This window comes from Stenella coeruleoalba (genome assembly GCF_951394435.1).
Source record: "Stenella coeruleoalba genome assembly, chromosome: 16".
NCBI classification, from domain to species: domain Eukaryota; kingdom Metazoa; phylum Chordata; class Mammalia; order Artiodactyla; family Delphinidae; genus Stenella; species Stenella coeruleoalba.
The window spans coordinates 25,372,213-25,399,829 of record NC_137162.1 but is presented as its reverse complement, the minus strand read 5'-3'; the positions used below and the strand labels follow the sequence as shown (position 1 = coordinate 25,399,829).

The window sequence follows — 27,617 nt, the reverse complement described above, 5'->3', positions numbered from 1 at the left end:
ATATCTATTCTGATGGCACAGTTTAACTTTGATTTGGCTATGTCGTCTCTTAAAGAGTTTTGGTTATTTCTTAAAATTCCACAATAAACACAAACATTTCAAAATAGGTTAAAATAAATTTTTATTAAAAAAATTGTATTAAATGTTAGAAGAGATTTATACACAATTCACAAATGCTTTATAAAACATTGCCAATCTTTCTCCAATTGTAATTGTTTTTATGCAGACTTGGAAATTTTGCAGTGAAATAAGGTCTACAAAATATTTCTTTTAGAAAGCATCACAATGATAATTTTAGGCAAAATAGTCTTTAAAACTGAAATATTTGCATGCAAGTGAGTGAGCTCTCAAACACCCGTATTCTTTATCCCAGTGACAAAGTAATGCGAAAATGAACATTAAACTGACTTACTGAGGAAACAATGAACAAGTATTCTGTAAACTTCTCAAATTCACTCAAATTTTTAAATTACTTTCAAAAGCAGTGCCATTACAAGGTACTGACAATCACATTACGTACTCAAAATGAATGTTAATCAAACTAACATTCAAAAAATAAAAATACTGTTGCAAAGAGGCACCCCTTGCTGTAAGGTATGTTAAAGGAGTGTTTATTACACTGAAGGCTTATGGTACGGGCCGTAAACCCTACAGGAGACAGTCTCTTCACACAGAAAAATTATAATCCATCCCTTTAAGAAGTGAATAATATCTCTTTAGTAGTGTTGCTGGTTGAAAAAAAAAAGTTACAAGTTCGAAATAAGATGGCAACATACAAAAAGTGGCCCATAGTTTTGGTCTTTGTCTAAGAGGTACATTCTGTAATTTAACAAAGACTGGCTTTAAATCTTCAGTTCAAAAGCACACTTCTTTTCTGAAAGGGTGACTGACCAACTGATGCCATTTCAGAGAGCAGAATCCTAACCACCAACTTGAAAGGGGTATGGCTCAACGAAGACAAAAACAAAAACAGTAACTGATTTACCTCAAAGATTACGAAACAAAATCAATGTCAAAGTATTTGAAATCATAAAAATTCATTGCTTTAAAAATTTCCCCCTGAGCTGTGGATGCTTTTTTATATATAGTCTCTAGTAAAACAGATGCATTCTATAATACCAAGTTGTAATTATAAATCCTATGATTCTTGGTGCTGAAAATAGATAAGTTATGTCTCAAACAGCACAAAGTGATAACAATTACACATTCTGTGGAATTCTTTGGTGAGATGCAATCCTGCAGAAGTCTCCTTATTTTGTTTCCCTCCTCACAATACCCTTAGAATCTTCAAGTAATTTTCAAAGGAGAAACCACAAGTCCATAATGAAGGACCAGCAGACCATCCTGAAAAGAAAATAAGTGTTCTGCAGTTATTTAAAAATCAGTTACGTAAATGATCAAGTCAAAGATAGTTTATTTTTCGTAACCCAACACGAATGTGAAATTCTTTGATTTAAAGAGAATAAAGAGTCCAAGATAAATAAACTTGCTTGTTCACTCACTTCATTACTAAACACTCCCTGTTAATGTGCCTTTTTAATGACTCTCAGAAGAAAATTCTGAAACTACCAGGTATCCACAGTTAGTCACGGTTGTTTATGGCAAAACATTTCTTCAAAAAGAACTAAAAGATACACATTTCATTCTGCACAGATTACTTAATATATCACCCAAGCACTGGACTTCTCTAAAAAAGACTCAATTATCATAAAATATCATGGATCTGCTAAGAAAATAAAACATTTATTTCCTACATAAATGCAGCTTACAACTAAAACAAGTGAGAAAATTTTGGAACTCTTACCCATTTAATGTATCATACATTTTACTTCCTCCTTGAAGTCTGTTCAATACAATTTACCCTTTCTTTGATATCCAGAGTCATCATTATGAACAGTAACTACACTGTGCTGTAACACAGTGATGTCCTCTGGGGTCGTGGGAAATTTAACCTGACAGTAAATGACTCCAGATAACTTGTTTCTGAGTCTTTTTATGTCTCCTCTCTTGATATCAGGTCTTAATTCTTTGTGCTCTCACCAAGGCTGCTTAAAAGAGTGTTTTTAAGGTGTTATTTCTAATCTACTATGAACTGGAAAACTAGCTTAAAAGGAAGGCTCACTGGGGAAGTATGCCATGGGCAATGGGCCTACTTTGAGCAACATATAGAGGGAGTGGTGGCATGCACGCCTTGCATTTCCAACTCTTCGCTAGCTATCGCTGTCTCTTTCTTCTTTATTAAGCTTTTTCATAGCTCCACTTCCTCATTTCTCATTCGCTATTCAACTCACTGCAATCTGGCTTCTGTTACTGGCAACTTCGGTGAAAACTCACCAGAATTCTAGAAAGGGGTTCACCAATTCAAATGCCCACAAAGGCCAGAAAAGTAACATAAATGAATATGTGAATCACGTATGTAGTCAAATAGGGTATGTTGAGACCAGTGGTAAACCAGAGAGCAGATGCTTAGCTAAAGGAATTTAAACTCAAAAATTAGAATAAGCCAAATAAAGTATAGTCCCATACCATGTTTGGCCCACGGACCATCAGACCTGTTCTAGACTAACTAGTCTAATCAAAGTAAATGAATTTGTATTCTAACACACACAGAAGGATCCTATTAACATTTTTACATGAATACAAATTACATTTTACATAATGTCAATTTTTTGCATATAGTTATATTTCACAATTACAAGCTGTTTCAAAATCTCAAAACTTCAATACATGTATAAAATCGCATTTTATGAAATGAGATAATTCCTTATAATTCAAATTTAAATCTATGTCTATTACGTTTATATTCCATATAAATAGACAGAAATATATAAATATTATTTATATTATTTATATTTTATATTTAGATGTCTCCATTCATGGTCTTCTTAAACTATCCAACCAGAGTGAATCTTCTAAAAGGTTAAGTCAGCTTATGTCTCTTCTGTCCTTGGCTCAAATCTCTCCAATCAGTACTTTCCCACTTCACTCAATTAAAATCCAAAGTTCATACTATAGCCTATAAAGTCCTGCATGGTTTTATTCCAGCTGCTCAGATCTCAGCTCCTACCATTCTCTCCCTCACTTGCTACCTCCTAGCTTTCACTGCAGAGATATGTTATTCATTTAGCTAAGAGGTCCTGAGATTACATGACACATTGTTATCAATGAGGACTTTAATTAATTATATTTCAGGTTATTTAAGTTCTGGGACTTGCTCATCTCTGAATCTCCCCATGTCTAGAATAGTGCTCCGTAAATACTTTTTGAATTGAAGTCATATTTTCTACCCACTCCACTGACTTTGCAATTTTACTCCTAGATTCTTACATTTCTAATCAAGCTTAACTTTTAAAAAGACAATCGGGACTTCCCTGGTGGCACAGTGGTTAAGAATCCGCCTGCCAATGCAGGGGACGTGGGTTTGAGCCCTGGTCCGGGAAGATCCCACATGCTGCAGAGCAACTGAGCCCGTGCGCCACAACTACTGAGCCTGCGCTCTAGAGCCCATGAGCCACAACTCCTGAGCCCACGTGCCACAATTACTGAAGCCTGAGCGCCTAGAGCCCATGCTCTGCAACAAGAGAAGCCCGTGCACAGTAATGAAGAGTAGCCCCCGCTTGCCGCAACTAGAGAAAGCCTGTGTGCAGCAACAAAGACCCAACGCAGCCAAAAATAAATAAATAAATTTATTTTTTTTTAAAAAAGACAATCATTTTCTAAGATTTCTGAAGTTTCACCTTATAAAAATTTTAAGAAATGTTTTGTTTATATCTCTAAGTATGCTTTACTTAGCCAAGAAACAATTTTGCTTTTGTATTTTATGAAGAATCTTTTGAATTATTTGTTACCAAAATGTAGACAATTGGTATGGTGCTATATTTCTAAAAACATGTAAGAATAATCAAATAATCACCTAAATAAGTATTCAGCTACCCTTTTGTTAAGATTCTAAGCTTTAAGCTCAAATTTTTTAATAGCTGAACCTTGATTCTACCACTAACTAGCCAAGTGACCTTGGGCAAGTTACTTAATCTGTCTAGACCAGTTTCCTCATCTATATGATCCACCAACGGATTTTAGAATTAGAGGGTAAAGTTCCAGGAGAAACTGGATCTTTCTCTTCATTAAAATTGTAAGTCTTATCTTGCTTTTCATGTATCCTGACCAGATTTCATATTATATTCCCACTCACATTATAGGCTAATTAAAACATCATAACGGTTACCATGGCTTCTTACCAATTGAGCAAGGAATGGTATGTGAATCTCTATAGCCTAATGAGTCTCTACAAATTTTTCTTAAAGAAATGTCCTTGCAGATACATTTGCCCAGTAGTCTTCAAAGCTCTACTGCAATACTGGACAGAGAAAAAAGAAAAAAAGGCCTCTAGAATCAAACTGCCTGGGGTTTGAGCCCTGGCTCACTCACTCACTCACTGTGGGTAAGTTACATGTCCTCTCTGTACCTTGGTTTCCTTATCTTTAAAACTGGGAAAAAAAGAATATCTATCTCATAAAACTATGAGGAATAAGAGAGCTAATCGATACAAATCATTTAGAAGAATGCCTGACACACAGTAAGCATTCAATAAACATTAGCTTTCTTATTTTCAGTCCAGATAATTTCAAGAAAATTATAGAATATTTATTAAAAATTTATTGATAACATGGAACATTTTTCTTTCATTAAATAACTTGTCCATTAGGCATAAATATGGTAAAGTCTAAGACCTACCTGCATTGCTGCATCACCTATTGCACGTCGAATTTCCCTTAGAGTTTGATAGCGCTCTAACAAGTGATCACCACAGATGATATCTACCTACAGGCAAATAAGAGTATAAGTTTGCTTTCCTGCTTCAGAAAACCATATGACAAAATGAGGAAGATCAACATAATTATTTTTAGACTAGTCTTTGCTATTTTAGACTGATTAAACGTTCTCAAGAAAGATTTTAGAAACTTTTTACAAATAAAGTAAAATGGAAGGAGCATTAGAGGACACAGCAGGGCAGACAACAGGCATTCAGAATGATTTCCTTGAATCTCTGAGAACAAGTTAAATCATACTTGATATGTTCAGCACAAGAAGGCACAGAAAAGTCTATTATTTTAAAAAGTTTCATGACACAATGATTAATAGGGCTTATAATGCTTAAAAAGGCAATCTTTAGTTATTTGAATAATTTTCTTAATGAGGAATATCTCATTTTCCAACAGTGGAAAGTCTACTGCTGACATAAAGTACACAATAGGGGAAAGTACACAATAGGGGAACTGTTTTACAGATGGAACAATCTTAACAAGGTCTTTTCAGCCCTTTTAGTAAGGTCAAAGCTCTAAGACAAATCTACTTTTATATAGAATGCTCTAGAAAGAACGATATGGTTGTACAGTTATATACTATATTGTAATATGATTCCAGTATACTCGCTAGAAATAGAAATGCAAATCCTTATATTCTCTTTCACTAAGTACTCCCTTCCCATTGCCTTAAAGTGGGAACAGGTCCTCAACATCTTATTAATAACATATCACTTAACAGGCTCCCCCTCCTAATGTCCCTATTTAGCTTACAGCATGAAATTTCTCCTTGCTCCAAACCAAAATACCAGCTCTAACTCCTATTTCTCCTTTTCCTTTCTTCTCACGTGCAGTTACCAAGTCCTGTTGCTTCCTTCTTCACCCTGCCTTTTAAGTTCATATCATTCTTTCAACTGCTGCTCTTAGGCTTAAACCACTGAAACCGTCTCCTAACCAGATTTCCGACCTTCAAATTCTGTTTACTCTAAAAATCCTATGCACTGCCAACATGTTAGTTTCCCTAAAACCTTCAGCATGGTTGGGTAAGAATAGTAAAAGCAGTTGCATTTAACTGAACGGCCTCTATGCACAGCATTTGTTACACTATATATTTGACATATGTTATCTCATCTCATTTTCACATTCCCGTGAGCTAGGCATTGTAATTCCCATTTTACAGATAGGACACTAAGAAGTAAAGACATTAAACTTTCCTAAGGTCACAAGGCTATAGTAAGTAGCAAAGTTCAGATCGGAACCCAGGTCTGTCCCCAGGTCTATCTTTCTCCAAAGATAAGTGCATGTGAGGGGTTGGCAAACTTTCTACAAAGAGCTAGATAATAAACATTTTAGGCTTGTGGGACTCAGGATCACTGTCACATGTGCTCAATTCTGTCACTGTAGCATGAAAGCAGCCATAGTATGGCTGTTCCAATACAACATAATTCATAAAAAGATGGCAGGTTAGGTTTGGTCCATAGGTCAGTTAGTCAAGCCCTGTGGTATCTCACAATGAATAACCTCCGATTAGTAATAACTTTTGTTTTATGCTTACCAGTTTTAAAGTTGGCAAAGCAATACTTGTTTGCAAAAGGACTTGAAAGCAATAATAGCAGATCTTGTGCACTAACAGCAGATCTTGTGCATAGAACTTAGGTCCATGAAAAATTAAAGAACTTGGAAACTAACATTATGTTTTTATTAAGTATCCAACTATCCAGAGACCACCACCCTTAGTGGGCTTCACCACATGGTATACATTTATGATTTGGTTACTACAATTTTCTTTTCAACTTAATCTTAACCCCCAGAGATTAGCCATTTACTAACAGTTTGATGCATATGCTCCTAAATGCAATGTGTGCATGTGGGGATTTTGGTTTTGTTTTTCTAGAAATGGGATCATGTCACATATTTTGTTCTACATATTTTTAAAACACACACAGACACACACAAACAACAAAAACTTAATATACTATGGAATCTTTTGGAATGCATAGTTAGCTCTCTGTGTTTAATAGCTGCATAGTGTTCCATTTTATGAATATATCATAAACTATATTATCCATCCTCCTGATAAACATTTAAACTACTTCTCATTTTACATGCTGATTTTTAAGTTACTTGACTGTAAATACTTCATAAATTAGTTCATTCAAACAGAATCACATCTCTGAGGGTGCCACAAACATGACCCACATATTTGATAATTTGCTAGAAGGACTCACAGGACTCAGCATGATCACAGGTATGAGTAATTACAGCAACACAGCAAGGATACACAGTCAGATCATCAGTAAGGTAAAAAGATGTAGGTAGAGTCTGGAGAAATCCACGCACAGGCTTCCTATGCTCTTCCCTCCCAGTCCAAGAGGAGATAACACCCACATACTCTTTTCTCTAGCAGTGAAAATGTAGTCAATTTGTGCAGTGTTTCTGCCCAGGGAAGCCCAGTTGAGGCTCAGAGTTTAGGGTTTTTATTGAGGGATGGTCATGTTGGCATTCTCTGCCTAGCAACTACCAAATTCCAGACTCCCAGAAGCAAAGCAGTTATTCATCATAGACCCATTGTTTGTACAATCTAGGTACGGGGAAACACCCTCAATAGTTAGGTAACTTTTCATATTAGCACAGGGAACTTTTTACAAGCCAACTTCCTAGATGCTAGGCAAGGGCCAACCTTGTAAGCCAGCCCTTCCAAAGGCAGCACCCTCAGGTCTGCTTTGCTAACTCTTTTCTGCATAATCTTTCTACCCTTTGGAGTATTAAGTCTTAGTTAGGAAGAATAACTACGATATTTCTGAATCTCAGAGCAGAAATCATAACGTGAAGATGGTCTTAAGGGAAGAAAAACCCGTATCTTTTTAAAAGCAAGATCACACTAAAGCTTTCAAGACAGGATTTTTCACTGATTGAGCCAGTGCCACACTCATTCCTCTTTGTTCATACATACTTTTCTTTGATAGAAAGTTCTTTTTTTCTTTGTCTGTCTGGCAAAAAAAAAAAAAAAAATCCATTCTTCAAATCCTTTCTTTGACCTCTCCAGAGTTAAATCATTCACTCTGTGCTCTTGTGGCACTCATCATAACCTACTGTCATTCAGTTGTTTACTTTTATATCTTTCCCACACAACTGAGTCACCTGGTGGCATTTTCTGTCTCATCTTTGTACTGGAGGCCAAGCACATAGATGCTCAATTTAGTACCAATAGATAGTAAATGAATGGTAGGGATACACCATATGACATGTTAGGGTCTCTGAAAAATGATTTGGAAACAATTCAATGATAGGGTTAAGGTCATATACTAAATAAATAATGAAAAAAGGAACCTGGGCTTCCCTGGTGGCACAGCGGTTAAGAATCCGCCTGCCAGTGCAGGGAACACGGGTTCAAGCCTCGCTCCGGGAAGATCCCACAAGCCACGGAGCAACCAAGCTCGTGCACCACAACTACTGAGCCTGCGCCCTAGAGCCTGTGAGCCTCAACTACTGAGGCCCGCACGCCTAGAGCCTGTGCTCTGCAACGAGAAGCCACCGCAATGAGAAAGCCAGCGCACTGCAACAAAGAGCAGCCCCTGCTCGCCTCAACTAGAGAAAGCCCGCGCAGCAACAAAGACCCAACTCAGCCAAATAAATAAATTTATTTAAAAAAAAAAGAACCTATCTTTTAAGACGGAATTAATTATGGTAGGATTAACAACAAAATCTACTACCACATCTTTTATATAGAGAATATTTAGTGATCAATATGGTAATCATTTCAAAAAAGCAAAATAAGGTCTGAAGGTCAAATAATGTACAAAGGAACACAAGAGTTATTAAAAAACAAGATACAATAAGACAGCAATAAATTCAAAACACCACTAAATCAACCATGGAGCTCCAGAGGCACTGGGCTCTCTTATGTGAAAGAAATCTACTCAGATAATTATTGATTTCTGATTTGAATTAACTTAAATCTCTTAAGAACACGTCTACATTTTTTTTATCTTTCAGAACTGTCTTCCTTTTTTATTTTTATCTGCCACAAATAAATAATACTTTTAAAGGTATTTTATTATTTAACAGTCCCCTAGTAATCATTCATTCCTGCTAGTAAATAACCATTTACGAAGGTCACATATCTGTAAACAAATAATACATTTTCTATTTGGGACTAAATGGTTTTAAGGAAGGTCAGCACAGAAGGCTCAAGTGACTGGGTTGACCAAGAATTTTATTTTGTTCAATGGTTAACTAGCTCAATGTTTTGTTCATATTAGAAGTAACTCTTGTTTACTGTCTCTTGGATTTAGAAGGCTTAAACAATTTTAGTCACAAATGGGTCTGCATATTTGATAATTCTCTGTTCCACTATTTTAACATTTTGGTGAAATAGTAATTTATGAATGTTACCAGCTATATAGTACCTGAATTAGAAAAAAAAAAAAATTTACCTAAAGAGCGAAGAGCTGAGAGACAAAATTAAAGACTGAAACAAATTTTACATCATTTTATTTCAAAATGTTAAAAGCCTTGAATTCTGTGATAGGAGGAAAAAATAAACCCACATTTTTACACAGTAAAACCAATTTAGATCTTTGGCAACCAAATTTCTTAAAACACCAGTGTGAAACTTATAAATGGCTCTGATCAATATCTAGCCACAGAGGAAGTAATCTATATCCTAAAGAAAGCCCTCTTGGGTGCCACTTCTTATTCTATATAATCAGGTGCAAGTCTTCTGATTTCTGCTTTTAGAAATAATAGACTATTATGGGATTACTCACAATTCTTTGTTCAGGAGTCCCTAAACAGCTATCTATTTCTAACCAAAAGGCTAAGAATAACCTCAAGTATGCTTTGGCTACAAGGTGATAGATAAGTCATTTCCAATTTTCAGTTGCCATGAGATACAGCTAGCATTATGTCAAAATCAGTAAGAGAAATCACATTTAATTGAATTTAATATATATTTAGTACTGGCAGATATTGATACTAAAAACATCAGCAAAATTTCAGATCTACAGCAAATAGACATTTTAGATAAAAATTATTCTATAAAATTTTACATATGATGGAGAATAACAAAAACCCCTTTTAAATTTGACTAATGAAAAAGCAGAGCTATACAAACGTGCATTTTCACTGGCCCACATTATTAAACTATGAGTTTACTTACACTTTATATGCAACAATACATGAGGTTTGAGATTTCCATCTTACAACAAGAAAGTATTATATAGCTATAATAAGAGATCTTTTTCAATCCTTAGGAAACTAACAGAGTCTATATTAGACAGCTATTTCACTTTTCTAGGTGTCTTGAGCTAAACATTGATAAATCCAAGGATGTCCTCTGAAGAGAAGTGAATGGATGGAAAAGTAAACTTCTGCTCTACTATCAAAAAGAAAAGAGCTGGAGCTGAAGCTCTAGAAGCTCTTTAATCGTTCTCACACCCTCAGCTTTTCTCTGACACCCATAGATGGTCACCAATGGCAGCAAGTCAAATGTGATTAAATTTGGGGGTGGGGATCACTGTGTACCAATATTCAATTAACATTTACAATATCTACAATGTCATAAAACAAAAGCCACTGCATGAAATCCTAGAGACGGTTCTTTCTTCAATATGTTAAAGGTAATCTCACAACTTCCTGTCTTTTTACACACATATACTCTACCTGACAAGCTGGATCAAGACCCATTTTTCTTCTGAGGAATTTTTCTACATGTCCAATAGTTGCTTCTCCTGAAACTCGGACAAACTTCTTTTCCAATGGCTACAAAAGTAAACAAACAAACCAATTTCAGATTAAATATACATAAAATGTATAAACCTTAAAGCACATTTTATAGCAAAGATAATTCAATAGATTTATGAAAGAAAAATTTCTATGAAATTTGAGTTAATTTATCTATCAAACAAGAAAAAAAAGAATTCCTGCTTAGCTTCACCTCTCCAAAAAGTATGTCAACAATTTTTTTTAATAGAACGGCTTACAGATTTGTTTTACTACCTCATCAAGAATAAAACTTAGAGTAAAATTTATTGACAGCAAAAACCCAAGATTCAATGTCTCAAACAACCTGGTTTCTTCAACAAAAAAACTTCAGGGAAAAAAAAAACAACCAACCAAGGCTGAGGAGGAACCGCTAGACTAAAAAAGATACAAGGCCTGTAAATAAGGGATATATCAACCAATTACAATATATGGATCTTATTTGGATCCTGATTTTTAAAAATCTTTAAAACAATTTTCATAAGACAATCTAGGAAATTTAAATAGCATGTGGATATTTAAGGAATTACTGTAAATTTAAAAAATGATAGTATTGGGACTACCCTGGTGGTCCAGTGGGTAAGACTCCATGTTCTCAATGCAGGGTGCCCAGGTTCAGTCCCTGGTCAGGGAACTGGATCCCATATGCATGCTGCAACTAAGAGTTCTCACGCCACAACTAAGGAGCCCATGTGCTGCAACTAAGACCCGGTGCAACCAAATAAATAAAGAAATATTAAAAAAAAAAAGATCCCGCATGCTACAACGAAGATCCCACATGCTGCAACTAAGACCCAGTGCAGCCAAAATAAATAATAAATAAATATTTAAAAAGCTGCTTTACACATTCAGATACAAGTTATAAAAATAAATAAAAATTATAGTATCATTATTATGTTTTTATAAAACGTCCTTATCTTTTAGAAACAATTATTTACTGATAAAATGATAGTTTGGGATTTGCTTCAAGATTATATAAGAGAAGTGTTAAAGGTATTGATGAATTGAGATTGGCCATGATTTTATAATTATTGAAGTTAAGTGATGTGTACATGGGCATTCATTTTACTATTCTGTCTATCTTTGTATGAGTTTGAAATTTTCTTTTAAAAGTGGAAAATAAAAAGATTATCGGGGCTTCCCTGGTGGCGCAGTGGTTGAGAGTCCGCCTGCCGATGCAGGGGACACGGGTTTGTGCCCCGGTCCGGGAAGATCCCACATGCCGCGGAGCGGCTGGGCCCGTGAGCCATGGCCGCTGAGCCTGTGTGTCCGGAGCCTGTGCTCCGCAACGGGAGAGGCCACAGCAGTGAGAGGCCCGCGTACCGCAAAAAAAGAAAAAAGAAAGATTAACATCTAGATGTATATGGCTGGAATCTGATCCAACAGTCTAAGGTGATAGGTAGAGAGACCATAGCGTTTTAAAGTAGAAACTAATGCTTACCTAGCCACTCTCTCTCTGAGGCAATTTTAAGGATACTACTATTAATAAAAATGAAAAGTTGGGGTAATAAGAACTAAAAGGGTACCTTTTAGGAAAATGTGAACAATGTTTTTCTAGCACTAGCAGAGAGGGAGCCCAGAATTGCTACCAAGAGGACCCAGGCAGGTTAGGCACACATTTCTTCCATATAACAGCACTCAGCTCTCTTATCTGTAATTTGGTTTCTTAAGAACTTTCCTAACAATAGCTCTATCCCTTATTACCACAGTGCAGCAGATAGCATGTTAAGTGCAGATATTCCAGAGACTGCCTGGGTTTAAACCGTGGTTCTGCCACTTTCTAGCTGCAAGTCTTTGGACAAGTTGCTGAATGCTTCTGTGTCTCCATTTCCCCATTTGTATTGTTAACATAGAGATACTAATAGCACCTACCTCATAGAATTATCATAAGGAAAGTGTGTTAATATACGTAAATAACTATTAATAATTCCTGGCACATAGTAAGTACTTAGTTATTACTAGTGTATTGATTTATTCTGTTCTTTATGTAAAGGAATCTAATTAGAGGACCTAGTTGTCATCATGGATACTGATATAATCTAGACAAAAATGGCAAAGGTTCGTGTTCTTTAAACGCAGGTTTAAGAATCATCTTGAAAATCGAAAGCAGCCTTTCTCACTAAGGAGCAGATACAGCAGTGCTCCAGGTGAAGTCTTGATGAAGGTACCGCATTGTAGGTGGCACTGCCTGATTAGCATGAGAATCCCATCATGTGCCTTGAGAAGCTATTCTGGGTAATCTAGCTAGATGCCTGCCTGGCAACCAGTGCATTTCTGAAGGTTAATTTCTGGGGCTTACGATCTCAATAGTAGGCTTCAGGTATACCAACAGAGGACAATTCAATATTCATCATTTCTAGTTCTTGGTGAGCACTTCACCCCCAAGTGTTTATTAAGATTAATCCAACTTAGCTAAAGTTATCAATACTGTACTTTTTAGACCACCCAGAACAGAATTATGAGATCTGCCAGTAACTGAAAGAAAAACATTGGCCTTGGCTTTCAAAGTTGGCTTCTCACGTGGTTAACCTTAGTCTTCATACCGCAGGCTCACAAGGTAACAGAAATTTTTTCCGATATAATTCAGATCCAGCTTTTTTAACAATTTGCTTTTTTTGTTTTTTGCCTTTCTTTTTTTTCTTAAGCTACAAAGCAGGTTCTCACCTAAATGGTCAACTCATTTTTTTTTCCTGCTGCATCTAATAGCCTCCTACCATCTGCATATAAACAGGAAAGAAAAATTCCACAGAAGAATTTTACTTCTTTGAAATTAAGCACAGCAATCTTCCCTACCATCTATAACACAGGTCAATTTGAGAAGAAAGTTGAAACAATAAGGTAGAATCTATAGGGCGATTTAAGAGACATTCAGTTATTTTCTGACTATAGAAAATGCATACCACTAAAAATATTGGGTCGGCCAAAAAGTTTGGTTGTGTTTTTCCAAGTGAACTTTTTGGCCAACCCAATATCTTTTAAAAAGATGGTATCAACTCATTTTACCTTGAAAAAATTCCTACCTCTGTCAACTGAAAATAGTTACCAACCCAGTCACAAGGTAAATCCCTAGCAACCAGATGGTGAATTTGAAATACCACCAAAAGACACCTTGGAGAAATGACAGATTCTGTGTCTGGGGCAAGAGATGTACGAGTTGAGCATGGAACATCTTGTCATATGAGATAGCAAGGAAGCTATTATAGACCATGATTATCTATGATAAGACAATTTGAACATCAATAAAGATAATAATTAAAAGGGGTTTAAACCACAAATATATTTAAATGCATGAGTTCATATTAAAGTAAAAACAAAATCAAAAATACCTAATTGATTAGGACTGGAGCATGCTAATGAACCAACTCATTATTTTGAACCTTGTAAGTCAAGGGAAAGAATCAGCATTTATTCTTTCTTTCCTATATGAATGGTACCACTGGCTAATCAAATAGAAGTTCCTCATTATTGAAGTATTTTAATAAAAGGAGGAGGAATGACAGCACCATTTTCCAAACCCTATTAAGTTAATGGGCTTAGACATTGAGTACCAATTGTTGCTAACAACACAAAGACACAAACAACCAGACATTAATGTGCCTCCAGATGGACAAAAACACTACCGACTATGAAGTATTCTTGGTCCCCTCAAATCAAACCTGTCTGATTAACACTCAGACTTAACTACTAGTTTATGGGAAAGACAGAGGACAGAAGAACACATTAAATCACAGCACAGAGATGCAACATCAAAACCCCATCTGTAGGAAACTATAGCACAAATGACCCAGCTTTGTCAACAATGAATTGCAAGAAAAAAGAAACAGAAAACTTACAGATTTAAAAACCTATCAACCAATCACAATGTGTGAACATTATTTGGTTCCTGATTTACGACAATGTTAAAAAAACAAAACAAAACACCCACTACAGCTGACATAAAAACTTGTACACTGACTAGATATTTGGTAAGAAACTCATTTTCTTTTTATTCACCACCTTCAACCTTTTGAAAAATCACAGACTTACAAAGAAGTTACACTAGTAAATGAAGATCCAGATAGCCTTCACCTACTTTACAAATGATTAACATTGCTATATTTGCTTCACCTCTTCCAATGTATGTAATATGTGTGTATATACCTGTACATTTATTATTTAAGTTACTTGCAGACATTGAGATATTTAACCCCTAAATATACCAGCAGTTATCATCTCAGAATAAAGGGGCTCTCCTCTATAACTACAATATAATCATCAGGAAATTTATAACATTAATACAGTGCAATTATCTAAATGGGTCCAAATTCAAATTTCTCCAGTTGTCCTAATAATGCCCTTTACAAGTTGTTCTTATTTCAATCCAGAATCTAATGAAGGATTACACACTGCATTTTGTTGTCATGTTTCTGTAATCTCCTTTAATCTAGAATAGGTCTGTCTCTTTATTTTTATCTTTCTCAACACTGACATTTTGTAACTTTTTTTTTGGTATGCTACGTGGTCATTAAAAAAAGAGCCTCATCTTTTAAGAGTACTGAAACACTTTACAGATGAAATGGCAAAATGCCAGGGATTTCTTTCAGAATAATATTAGAAAGAAGGGACTTCCCTGGTGGCACAGTGGTTAAGCACCCGCCTGCCAATGCAGCGGACACGGGTTCGAGCCCTGATCTAGGAAGATCCCACATGCCGCACAGCAACTAAGCCTGTGCGCCACAACTACTGAGCCTGTGCTCTAGAGCTCACGTGCCACAACTGCTAAGCCTGCGAGCCACAACTACTGAAGCCCGCGCCCCTAGAGCCCGTGCTCCGCAACAAGAGAAGCCACTGCAATGAGAAGCCCCCGCTCGCCGCAACCAGAGAAAGCCTGTGCACAGCAACAAAGACCCAATGCAGCCAAAAATAAAAATTAAAAATAAATAAATTAAAAAAAAAAAAAAGAAAAGAATCCGCCTGTCAATGCAGGGGACACGAGTTTGACCCCTGGTCTGGGAAGGTCCCACATGCCAGGAAGCAAATAAGCCCATGTACCACAACTACTGAGCCTGCACTCTAGAGCCGGTGAGCCCCAACTACTGAAGTCCATGCACCTAGAGCCCATGCTCTGCAACAAGAGAAGCAAACGCAATGAGAAGCATGTGCACCAACGAAGAGTGGCCCCCACTCGCCACAACTAGAGAGAAAGCCCACACGCAGCAAAGAAGACCCATCACAGCCAAAAATAAATAAATAAAAATAAATTTTAAAAAAAAAAGAAAGAAAGAAGGGAAGTGTGGGAATTCCCTGGTGGCCTAGTAGTTAGGATTTGGCGCTTTCACTGCTGTGGCCCGGGTTCAGTCCCTGGTGGGGAAGTGAGATCCCACAAGCCGTGTGGCAAGGCCAAAAAAAAAAAGAAAGAAGGGAAGTGGATGGAGGTATAAAAGAAATTAAATTGGTCATTAGTTAATTGGCAAAGCTGTGTGATGGATGCATGGAGGTTCTATTCTGTCTACTCTTCAGTGTATTTAAACATTTTCATAATTAAAAGTGAAAGAAAAAATTTTCTGAACTAAATGACTGCTTGGTGAAACACTTTTAAATTAAATGTAACAAACAGACTTTATGATTTTCATGCCATAAGTGTACATGGTGAATAGTTTAACTAGGCATCATCCTAGTCAGACATATTTATTTGAACAATAAATAAAAGACAAGGTATAAAAACAGCTTTTTAAGTAGTAGAGAATGCTGAGCTATAATATCAAAAGCTAGAATTCCCTTATAAATACAGAATTAAAAGAAAAATGTTAAGATTGCCAATGTGTTAGCTAAGAAAATATTAAAAAATGACTGTTTTAGCAAAATAAAAAGTCAAAATATGCAGAAATACGATCATTTGTTTCTAAAACAATATATTCATTACCTCTTATAGACATAAGCCTGCAAACTAACATCAGTATCATTAGTTAACACTGAAAACTTAATGCCTCAAAACTATAACAACAGTGTAATAAACTTCTATAAACCTAGCTTTATCAACTCACAGCTAATCTTGTTTTAAGTATCCCCCATCCATTTCCTACCCCAACTGCTTACTGGCCCCCATTCCCCAGTTTTGTTTTGAAGCAAACCCCAGACACATCATTTCGTTTGTAAATACTTCAGTATGTATCTCTAAAAAATAAGAACTCTTTTTAAAAACATAATACCACTATCATACTTTAAAATTCCTTGATATCAGAAAATAGACAGTAAATGTACAAATTTCACCATCTCAATTTTCTTACCTAGTAGAAAATGATTTTATTATTTTTAGGGTTGTTATTACAGAGAAAATAAAAATAAAACAAAGATTTCACACACAAAATGTAATAACCAGTGATGGACTCAAGCTAAAATTCTAATTTATGCATATATTATTTTTATCAGATATATTTTTGTACTCTCAAATGTATACACTAAACATACTACAAATAATGCTTCTATTCGAAGTTTCTATTGGATCTTGGCTTGTTTTTTAAAATTTAACAGCTTTATTGAGATATAATTCACATACCATTAAATTCACCATTTTAAAGTATACAATTCAATGGTTTTTAGTACATCTATAAAGTTGTGAAACTATCACCATTATCTAATTTCAGAACATTTTCATCACCCAAAAAGAAACTCTTACCAATTAGTAATCACTCCCAATTTCCCCTCTCTCCCAAGCCTCTGGCAACCACTAATCTACTTCCTTTCTCTATGCTTTTGCCTATATTGGACATTTCATATAAATGGCATCATATAACATGGTCTTTGGGTGCCTGGATTCTTTCACTTAACATGTCTTCACGGTTCATCCAGGTTGTAGCATGTATCAATATTTCATTCCTTTTTATTGCCAAATACTATTCCAGTGTATGGATATATCATATTTGGTGTACCCATTCATCAGTTGATGGATATTTGGGTTACTTACAATCTGGGGCTATCATCTCATAAATTTTTTAGTTTATTATCAAATCCAATCCAAATAAACGCCATACACTGATGTCCCTTGAGTCTCTTTTAATCAGTATGTTCTATCTACATGTTCCCTCTTTACATCTTTCCCTTTTATTTGCTGGAGAAACAGAACTGTTTGTCCTGCAGTTTTCCACTGTCTAGATTTGGCTTATTATATATTCTTACAGAGTAATTTAATAAGTTCCTGTGTCCCCTGGATTTCCTGTAAATTAGTAATCTAGGGGTATGATCAGCTTCACACTTCTTTTGGCAAGAACACTTCATAGGTGGTAGTGTCATATTTTTTTGATGTACGAGGATCAGAACTACATAAATATTCTAAGCGCATATGTGCTTTCGCGGAAGCAATAGGCTAATATTTTAATTTAATTTTTAGTTCTTTCTTCACGACATTCTTATACTCTGTTGGCTCGTCTGGCTACTACAGGTCACTGGACAGGTGTCTTCAGTGAACTCTAGGAGCATATGACTCTACAGTTGTCCCATATAGAAACTTACATGCTACTTTCCCACCCAGTACACTATGAAAGGACTTCCTAAAGTTAATCACCATAAGTTTGGTTATTTTACAACTTAGAAGAGGTAAAAAGTTACCAAACCTAACACTGCATTCCCTCCATCACAATGATCTCTGGGAAAAACCTATAATATACTTCATCCAGAAAAGTACTCATTTATTCCTATGCTTCAATTCAATTCCTATGCCTCCTAAGCCATTATAGTCACAAAACAAAACACTATGCCCAACCAGGTATAATTCACCCATATTTTATTTTATTTTATTTTTTATTAGGTGTTTTTTTTTAAATTTATTTTCATTTATTTATTTTTTTTGAACTTATTTATGTATTTATTTTTTTGGCTGCACTGTGTCTTCATTGCTGTGCACGGGCTTTCTCTAGTTGCAGCTAGAGGGGGCTACTCTTGGTTGCGGTGCTCAGGCTTCTCATTGTGGTGGCTTCTCTTGTTGCGGAGCATGGGCTCTAGGCGCGTGGGCTTCAGTAGTTGTGGCTCACGGGCTCTAGAATGCAGGCTCAGTAGTTGTGGCACATGGGCTTAGTTGCTCCACGGCATGTGGGATCTTCCCAGACCAGGGCTTGAACCCGTGTCCCCTGCATTGGCAGGCGGATTCTTAACCACTGCGTCACCAGGGAAGCCCCACCCATATTTTAGTATAGACTTTGACAAAGTCACTGAAAATCTAACCAGATCAAAGTCAATTATTTCCTTATACATTTATAATCCCAAGTAACTATAGGCCTGATTTACCCCTTTTAAAAAAGTCACCTTTTCCTGAATGATTCATACTATAGGAGCAACACTGTGTACAATGGCACCTGTGATGCTGAAGCCTTTAAGACAACTCTGAACTTAAGTATGTTACAAAAGAGTTCATTCTTACCTTTAAAGTTTCAGTAAATGATTGAAGTAACAAGTTGGGGCAGGCTAACTTCAACCAAAGATGTTACATGCAAATGAAATTTTAAGCTCATATTTAACTCTAAATGCCAAATATGCAAAAAATGCTTTGAAACATTTTTTTAATCAACGAATTAACACAGCATTTGGTTTCAGTTTTAAAAATTACTCACTTATTTTTCCTTAGACCACTGTTCTGAATTAATAACAAATTCCTACTTAATAACTCTTTTCTCATAAACCTATTATAAGAGAGCATTACTGAATGTACTTCATATTTCAACAAGTTTTATTTACAGAACAAATTTTATAGACTGTAACTGAAGACAGTCTCCATATGATTGCTAATCTTAAATTTGTGTGCTACAGGGTCCTCTTGTAAAGTAAATGAAAAATAAAAGTAAAATACCTTAAAATGTCCCGTGCCTTCATTAGCACTGAAAAACGAAAGCAAAATTAATCAATTTTGAACTATATGTTTAATTATATAACACAGAAAAATAACATAAATACACATATTTGAGGAACATCAACTTAATTTTAAAACACGGTCACCTAACCCTTTATGAAATAAACAAATGTAGTTAATTGTCATATCTGCCACCTAGTGGTAAGGCAAAGGCAGTTTTATACAGTATTTTACATTGCTTTGTATATTTACTTCCAGGAGTTAAAAGTATACTCTTAATATTTATATTTCCCCCACATGTAGCATTCTAACATTTTCTAGCTTAAAGTAAAACTTCTTTCTTTCTGTCATAATTAATGTGTTTTTTTCTTGATAGCAACGTTTACAAGATAGAGTCCTTACAAGAAAGCTGCTACATTTCCTGTTGTTTTACTTGTAACATAATCACCTGGGCATGATTTACTCAGTTTGCTTTTCCTCTAAAAGTACGAAGAGATTTCTTGATTAAATCAATTACTTTTATATCATGAGGAGACAAGGAACAAACTTTTTTTGACCATCTACTATGCACCAGGCATTATATTAGGTCTTCATATATTATGCATGTGTTTCTTTCAGTTCTCACAGTAACCCTTTAAGTCAGGCATTAGAATCACCATTCTACGGATAAGGAAAATTGAGCTCAGAGAGGCTGAATAACTTGCTTAAGGTCACACAGCTAGTAAGTAATAAAGCTGGGTTTCAAACGCGGGTGTACATATCAAAGCCCACATTCTTTGGTTTTTTCGGGCATGCTGCACTGGATCTTAGTTCCCCTGACCAGAGATTGAACCTGGGCCAGGGCAGTGAAAGCGTTGAGTCCTAACCACTGGACCGCCAGGGAATTCCCAAAGTTCACATTCTTTCTTCCCTATCACGTTGTGAAGAATAGGCAAGATCACAATTGCATCATCTAGAGTATTCTTATAATACAAATATAGAGAAATATATTAATATACAATATAGATAGTATAAATATCTATAGAATATGTTATACTGACAAACATAAAACATAAGTTATGTATACACATTATATATAGATGTAAATCTAAGGTTATAATATCTTAAGAGCTACAAAATAAAATATCCTTGGGAATTCCCTGGTGGTCCAGTGGTTAGGACTCCGTGCTTTCACTGCCAAGGACGCAAGTCGATCCCTGGTTGGGGAACTAAGATCCTGCAAGCTGCGCAGCCAAAATAAATAAATAAATAAAATATCTTTTTCATTATAAGAATTATCTCTATAGAATCCATGATATATGGGCATCTGGCTTCTGCTTGAATATCTAAAGAGATAGCTTCTTTTTTTTTTTGAGATAGCTTCTTAACTTACAAGTCGGTTCATTCCATTTGGGGGCAACTTTGTTAGATATTGCTTGCTTGCACTGAATCAAATATGTTTCTCCCTGTAACTTATACTTATTGGTCCTAGTTTTGCCTTTTGGTACTCTTGTGAATTAGATTCAATCTTTCTGCTACTACACATGACATAGTTTTCACACCTTTTACTATTCTGATTACACCTCAATTTACTAACATCTCTCTTAAAATGTAGTGCCTAGAGCTGAACATAAGACCCCAGTTGGATAACATAGCATACAGTGGGATAGCACCTCCCTGGTTTACTAAACACCACTGAGTTTAAGATTGCATTAAATTTTTGCCATATCTTCTCTCATACACTTATTTCATGTGAGTCCATTTTCTTTACTAGGCAGATATTGTACACATTACAGCACCACAGACTACTTTAACCTTTATTTCTGAATGACCCTGCATTATTTCAATATTCATATACTGATAATAGTTTAGACATGTTAGAAATACCATATGTTGATTCTTATAACAATCCTGTGAGTTGGTATTATAATCCCCAATTTAGAAATATGGAAACTGATGATCAGAGAAGTTAAGCTACATCCTAGGGGTTACATACGTTCAGTTATACTCTTCAAAGTCTATGCTCTTTCTATATACACTATACTGCCTAAGGCTTTATAATCTTCTACTTTACACATAGAAACTGAAGAACAAAAAGGAGAAGTACTGTACAAGACTATCTTAAGATCACAAAACATGCATACCAAATTTAGGGGGGCCGGGAATATCATATTCATTCCAGTGGTTGAAAAATCACTTCCATGGGCTGAACCTACCTCAGGATTTTTGCTAATCCAATTCAAGCAGGGTCACCAGCTGGACCAAATTTGCCCTTGTACTTGCATCAGGTTAAAACTCACCTGCCATTTGTCCTGCCATGAAAGAGCTTTCTATGGGTTACCCTCAGTAGCCTGACTTCAGTGGTAACACCAAGCTTTTCAATGTAGTAAACATGTGGGGATTTAACTCTGGGGGCTGGCGACTTCTTCAAAAGAACTCTTTGCCACATTGGAAGCTTTCTTCCCCATAACCATTTGAAAACAGATAAAAGACTATTTTATGACGTAGACAGACTACTCATCATAATCTTCAACATATAAGGTTCAATTCTCTTGTTTTACAGATAGGGAAGCTGAAGCCCTGAGAAGTTAAAAATACAATTTCCACGAGGGCAAGAGCCATGGCTGACTTACTCCAATTACATTCCCAGCAGCTAGCAGAGTGCTGTGCTGGTACACAGCAGGACCTTAATAAACATCTTATGAATAAACAGAAAGCGATTACCTCAATTTTACAAAGCTATGTAACAAAGGAGCTAGGACTTAAATAGAGATCTTCTTATTCCAAGTGAGGGCTCTTTTTTTCTACAGCAGGGAATGTGTTAACAATGTAACAACTCCAGTAAGTGGTAATGACTGCTTTGACCAGAGTACTCAAGTCTCACTCATTAGGAAAGCCTGCCATGATTAAGTATTGATTTCTCCTTTAGACAGACAGAGATAATGTAGCACACTTGTCACATATTTGCCATCTTTGCATTACTGCCACTTTTCAAAAAAGGTATAAAAAAACTGTCAGTTCCAACTGTGCGTTAGTGGAAAAGGTTACATTTCCAGAAAATATTTTTAGAAATATAAATTCCTTTCAATTTTCAAATTTTAATTAACTAGACTTACTAAAAATCAAGTTACATGGTAAAAAGTCAAATACAATGAAAAGTAAGACCTTTTCCAATTCTATACTCATACACTCCAGTGCCCTTTTCTAGAAGCAACTGCTATCAACATTTTCTTATATGTCCTTTCAGGAATGGTCTGTGCCTGTGGGGAAAAAATATATATATATGTATATATGCCCACCATCCGCTTTTTAAAAAAAACATAAAGAGCACATGCTATATATTCTCTTCCGCAACTTGCTTTTTTCACTTGAGAACGTGAATTTTGGCAATTGTTCCATATTAGCACATATGTTACTAGCACATGTTCATTGCTATATACCATTATTTTACCAGTTCCCTTTTGGACATTTAGGTTGGAACACATTCTTTAATAACAGAAATTGCTGGTTTAAAGTCTGGTATTACATGATTTCTTCTCATTCTTCTAAAGAGATCTTTATTTCATTATCATCAACCACTACTACGTGGGCTCTGTGGAGGCATAAGAAAGGTTTCTCGCCTCTCAGGGATCCTTAATATCAGTTGAGAACACAGGATGAATACATAAAGAGATAAATACAACATAGTACAAGCTAGATACTAAATAAATAATACAGGCAACCTAGAGTTATAAGGAGGAAGTGACTGAGAAGTCAAATAGTCATCAGTGACATAAAATGGAAGATCTAGATCTTCCAAGAAAGGCATTTTAGTTTATCCTGCAAACTATGGAATTATTTTGAAAACTACAGTTTGATACAGGCCAACTCTATGATGACAGTCGGCCTAACAATATTGCAGGATAATGGAGTACACCATATGCTACAGTGTTTGAAAGAAGCAATTTTTATTAATTAGGGAGATATCCAACTACTTTGGAAAATAATTTGGCAAAACCAAGTAAAGCTGAAGACGAACATATCCCAAGACACAGCAAATCTACACTCTTAGAAAAATATCTCATATATATATAAGGAGATACGTAAAAAATGCTTAAAGCAACAGTGTTTATAATAGGAAAAAAATTGGAAACAAAGTGTTCCACAGTACAAGAAAAGATAAATTATGGTATATTTATTTTAAGGGAATACCAGGCAATGGTGAAAATGACTGAACTAGTTATACATTTTAGCATGGATGAATCATACAATGCTAAGTGAGAAAAGCAAGTTAGAAAACATGGTATGATACCATTTAAAGTTTTTAAGTGGCCAAAAACAATTCTACATATTGTTTAGAAATAGATACACATGTGGCAAACACATAAAAAAATGCATGGGAATGATAATCATTACTTTTAGGAGAGTAGTTATTAACCTCTAAGGGAAGGGGGGAATGAACAGGAAGAGGTAGCCAAGTGCCTTCTGCCATATTAGCATGGTTTAATTCAAAAGCCAGATGATGGAGACACAAGTGGTTATTTTACTACTCTTTAGTACCTTTTTCTAAGTCTTAAATATTTCAGAATTATTCTTTAAAAGGATATCAGAAAAACTCGATATGACCTTAGTTCAGGATGATTTTGTAACTGTTGGGACTTAAAAAATTCTTTATTTTAAAGTTTAGAGGTAGAGGTTTAGGGTACTCACCCAATAAACTCTAGTAATAAAGACATGTCAAGTTCAGGTGGAATACGAAACACTGATTCTAAGACTTTCTTAGATCTTCCTTTGCTCGAAGGGACTGGCTGTGGAACAGCTATTTGATAGCCAAACAAAAAAGTTGAGTTAGAATATAAATATCATAAACTGAGATCTTTGGAAAATAATTACAGAAATTTAACTATGTTGACTATTTAAAAGATCATAAAGCACTCACTCTCCCTTTTTAAAATAATATCAGTTAATCTGTCAAAGCCAGTGAAATTAGTGACAAGCCTGGGGAGCACTCCACAATGGAAGGCAGACATGTATGGCTGGTTTATCAGGGCCACAGAGAGAGCTCAGCATAATAGCAACAATAGCTATAGGTAGCCCGTAATAAGCACTACTATGTGCCAGGGCTCAGGGCTCATGCTTAGCACTTTACATGCACCATCTCATTTAGCCCTTATTATAATTGCATGCCATAGGTACTAATGGTTTTTTCTTTTAAATTTTATTGGAGTAGAGTTGATTTACAATTTTGTGTACTTTAACTGTAAAGAAAATCAGATTACAGTTTAATGAGATTAGGCAATTTGCCTAAAGTCACCCACATAGTAAGTGGAAGAATGAAGATTTACACCCAAATCTAACTTCCATACTGTGACATTACCATCATCATAAAAACTAATATTTGAGCAGTTACTATGTTCCAGGCACTGTTTTAAGTGCTTTGTATTATTCAATGTATGCTTACAATTTATAGTGTTATGATTATCCCTGCTTTATAGAAGAGGAAACTGAGACATTGAAGTAATTTGCCAAAGTCATACACCTAGTAAGGTGGCAGAGCTGGGATCACACTCAATATAGCTCCAGAGCCTGTACTCTTTAATCCTTATAAATAATTAAATTGGATTACAGTAAATCATGACCTTCAAAATCTTTCTCTCTCTTTGATCATAAAATAACCAGCTATCACCAAAAAGAACCTCAAAGGGAGTAAATTTTATTAAGTTAGTATTCTTTAATCTATAAATACATTATGGTATACACCCAAACTTACCAGGTTTAGGTACTTCTAGACCTCTTTCTTTATAGAAATCATGCATTTGCTTTTTTTCTCCTAAAAAATGATAAAACACAGACTAAATTACACTTAAAATGTAACTAGCAGAGTCAGAAGAGATTCTGGGATTCACAACTATGTAATAAAATAAACTTACTTTCCTCTAGATTGATCACTAATTTGTACACTATGTCTTGTAACTGTCGGTCCAACCTAATAAAAGGAAAGGATGGAGAATACCTCAGAATTCAGAAAAATGCATTTGGTACAGAGTGAATGATGTTCTTTGTAAGTAACTGTTTTCTCTTAGGGGTGACTATCTCCTTTCTCAGAGCTGAGTTACTTTTAGGTAGCACTCATGGTTCTCATCTGAGAGAACCTCAAGTAATTGTATGTGGTCATAATTACAAGTAATTATAGACTCTTGAACTATTTGCTAAATTGTTCCATGTGAACTGGTCTTATTCCCTTAATAAGAATGTGAGCTTGAGGGCAGAGACTGTATTTTGAAATTCTGTGAATCATCTGCAAAACACTCTTCTATGAAGGTAGTAAAAACATAATAGTATTTGCTAAACAAATGAAAGCAGGTCACCTTTAGTGTTTTTCTTCCCTTAGGAAACTGAGCATGAACTGAAAATTTAATAAGCCACAATGACCTATGACAGACAGGCTTTTCTAAAGAGGCCAGTTATTTCAGGTATTAGTTTTAAAAATAGAATTCTAGATACACAGAAAAGGATAAGCCTAAACTAGCCTCATCAACTTGACTGATGAGATTAAAATCTTCAAGAAAAGAGATCTGTGCCTTTTTTTTTTTTTTAAAGTTCCCAGTGGATATTACAGTGCCTGGTACACAGTAAGTGCTCTATATGTATTTCTTTAAAGAATATGTATTTCCCTTTCTTGTCATTTTGAGATAGGTCAAGAATTTATTACCAACTACACAATTTCAAGCTTTCAGAAAAAGTATACCTAAAATATAAATTTTACTTATATATTCTTCTTACCTTATGTTGTAAAGAGGTTGTGTCTGATGTACTACTATGTTGCATTTTGGACACCTGTTGCTATAGTAAAAGTGTCTTACAATGCAGCTTTTACAAACTGTTGAAAAAAAAATGTTGAAATTAGGATACTTTCAAGACATTTCAAAAAATCAACATATTATTTGGAAATATGATGAACTATATGCTTACATGTATGAAGACATTCTGTAATGGTAGTTGCATCTATTAAGTAACCTTTGCAAATGGAACACAAGATGTATGGGGTCAGCTCAGAGAGATTTATCAGGCGCTGCAAATACAATGGAAATAGTTTTAAAATACAAGTCCTTGCCTTTTCAAATTCTTAAGCGATAATCCCCAAATTTTATTATCAACAATGTGTAGCTTACTTTGCAACATGGAAACATGTTACCTTACCTCCAACCCTTCAAACACTCTCATCAAAGTTACAATAACACAATATAAACCAATGTTCCGAAAAGATCTCATTCTTTTGGAGATATTGTATATTGCCAGATGAGGGGCATCTTACTATATGAATTATCGCGAAATGGACAAACTTTCCAGATACTGGTGTTTAATATTAATTCTGAGTAACTAGGTATATTGTCTAACTTTATGAAGTATGCGCTGCCCCATTAAAAAAAAAATCTCCCAATTAGAGACTGACTAGGTGGGGAAGGGTTTCCCATCCTCTCAACACCCTGTAGAAATGGACTGTTTCCCTGGCCCACTGTAAGCTCCTGGAGGGCAGCAGGCCGGTACCCTTGGCGCCTACATCCCTGGCACGCAGTAGCTTCAATAATGAGTGAGTCGGACCCAGAGAGCTTAAGGGACTGCAGAAACGTTACAATATGAGTCGGCAGGGAACCGGGCCGGGACAGAGGCCGGTCCGCGCCACAAGCTGGCAGCGCAAGGAGAGGTGAGGGTCCGTGCAAGTGCCAAAGGCTTCAGCGGCGAGCGGGGAACCCGGCCCTAACTGAGGAGGCCCGGCGTGGTCAAACAGGGGCCATCAATACCTCCTCCTCGTCCTCGGAGTCCGGCCGGCCCCCCTCCAGCCTCAGCGAGAAGTGGCTCATCTCTTCTTCCTCTTCCTCCTCTTCTTCCTCCTCCAGGTCCTCATCCTCTTCCAACTCCTCGTCCTCGTCCTCGAAGCGGCCCCTCAAGCGGCCCAGGGTGCGCTCCGGCTCCAGCTCAGGGGGCCGGGAGCCCGAGCAGCCTGGAGCCCCCGCCTCGGAGAGTGGCGGCTGGCCCTCCTCACCCGCTGCCGGCGCCGGAGTAAGGGCAGGCGGGGAGACGGGAGGCGGGGGCGGCATGGCTGCGGCTCCCTCAGCCTTGGCAGAGCCCGCGGTGCCTGCCGTTATCACAGGGACCCCCTCCATGCCAGGGGTAGAGACCAGGCGAGGCGAGACCGAGACCAGGTGGCTGGATAGCGCGGGAGTTCCGCCCGCCTGCCTGAGCTGACAGTGCGCAGGCGTGAGAGGCCTGCAAGG

The 27,617-nt window shown here is 36.3% G+C and overlaps 1 protein-coding gene across 1 annotated transcript; it reads right to left on the bottom strand.

Moving 5' to 3' along the window:
• PCGF6 (polycomb group ring finger 6) lies at positions 1–27,617 on the bottom strand. Its single transcript, XM_079900290.1, has 10 exons — positions 27,144–27,617; positions 26,314–26,413; positions 26,125–26,221; positions 25,272–25,327; positions 25,112–25,171; positions 24,052–24,160; positions 19,384–19,411; positions 10,467–10,565; positions 4,735–4,821; positions 1–1,344 (listed from the first exon to the last, which is right to left on the bottom strand). The coding sequence occupies exons 1-10, from the start codon at positions 27,504–27,506 to the stop codon at positions 1,288–1,290; spliced, it is 1,056 nt and encodes a 351-aa protein (XP_079756416.1). The 5' UTR covers positions 27,507–27,617; the 3' UTR covers positions 1–1,287.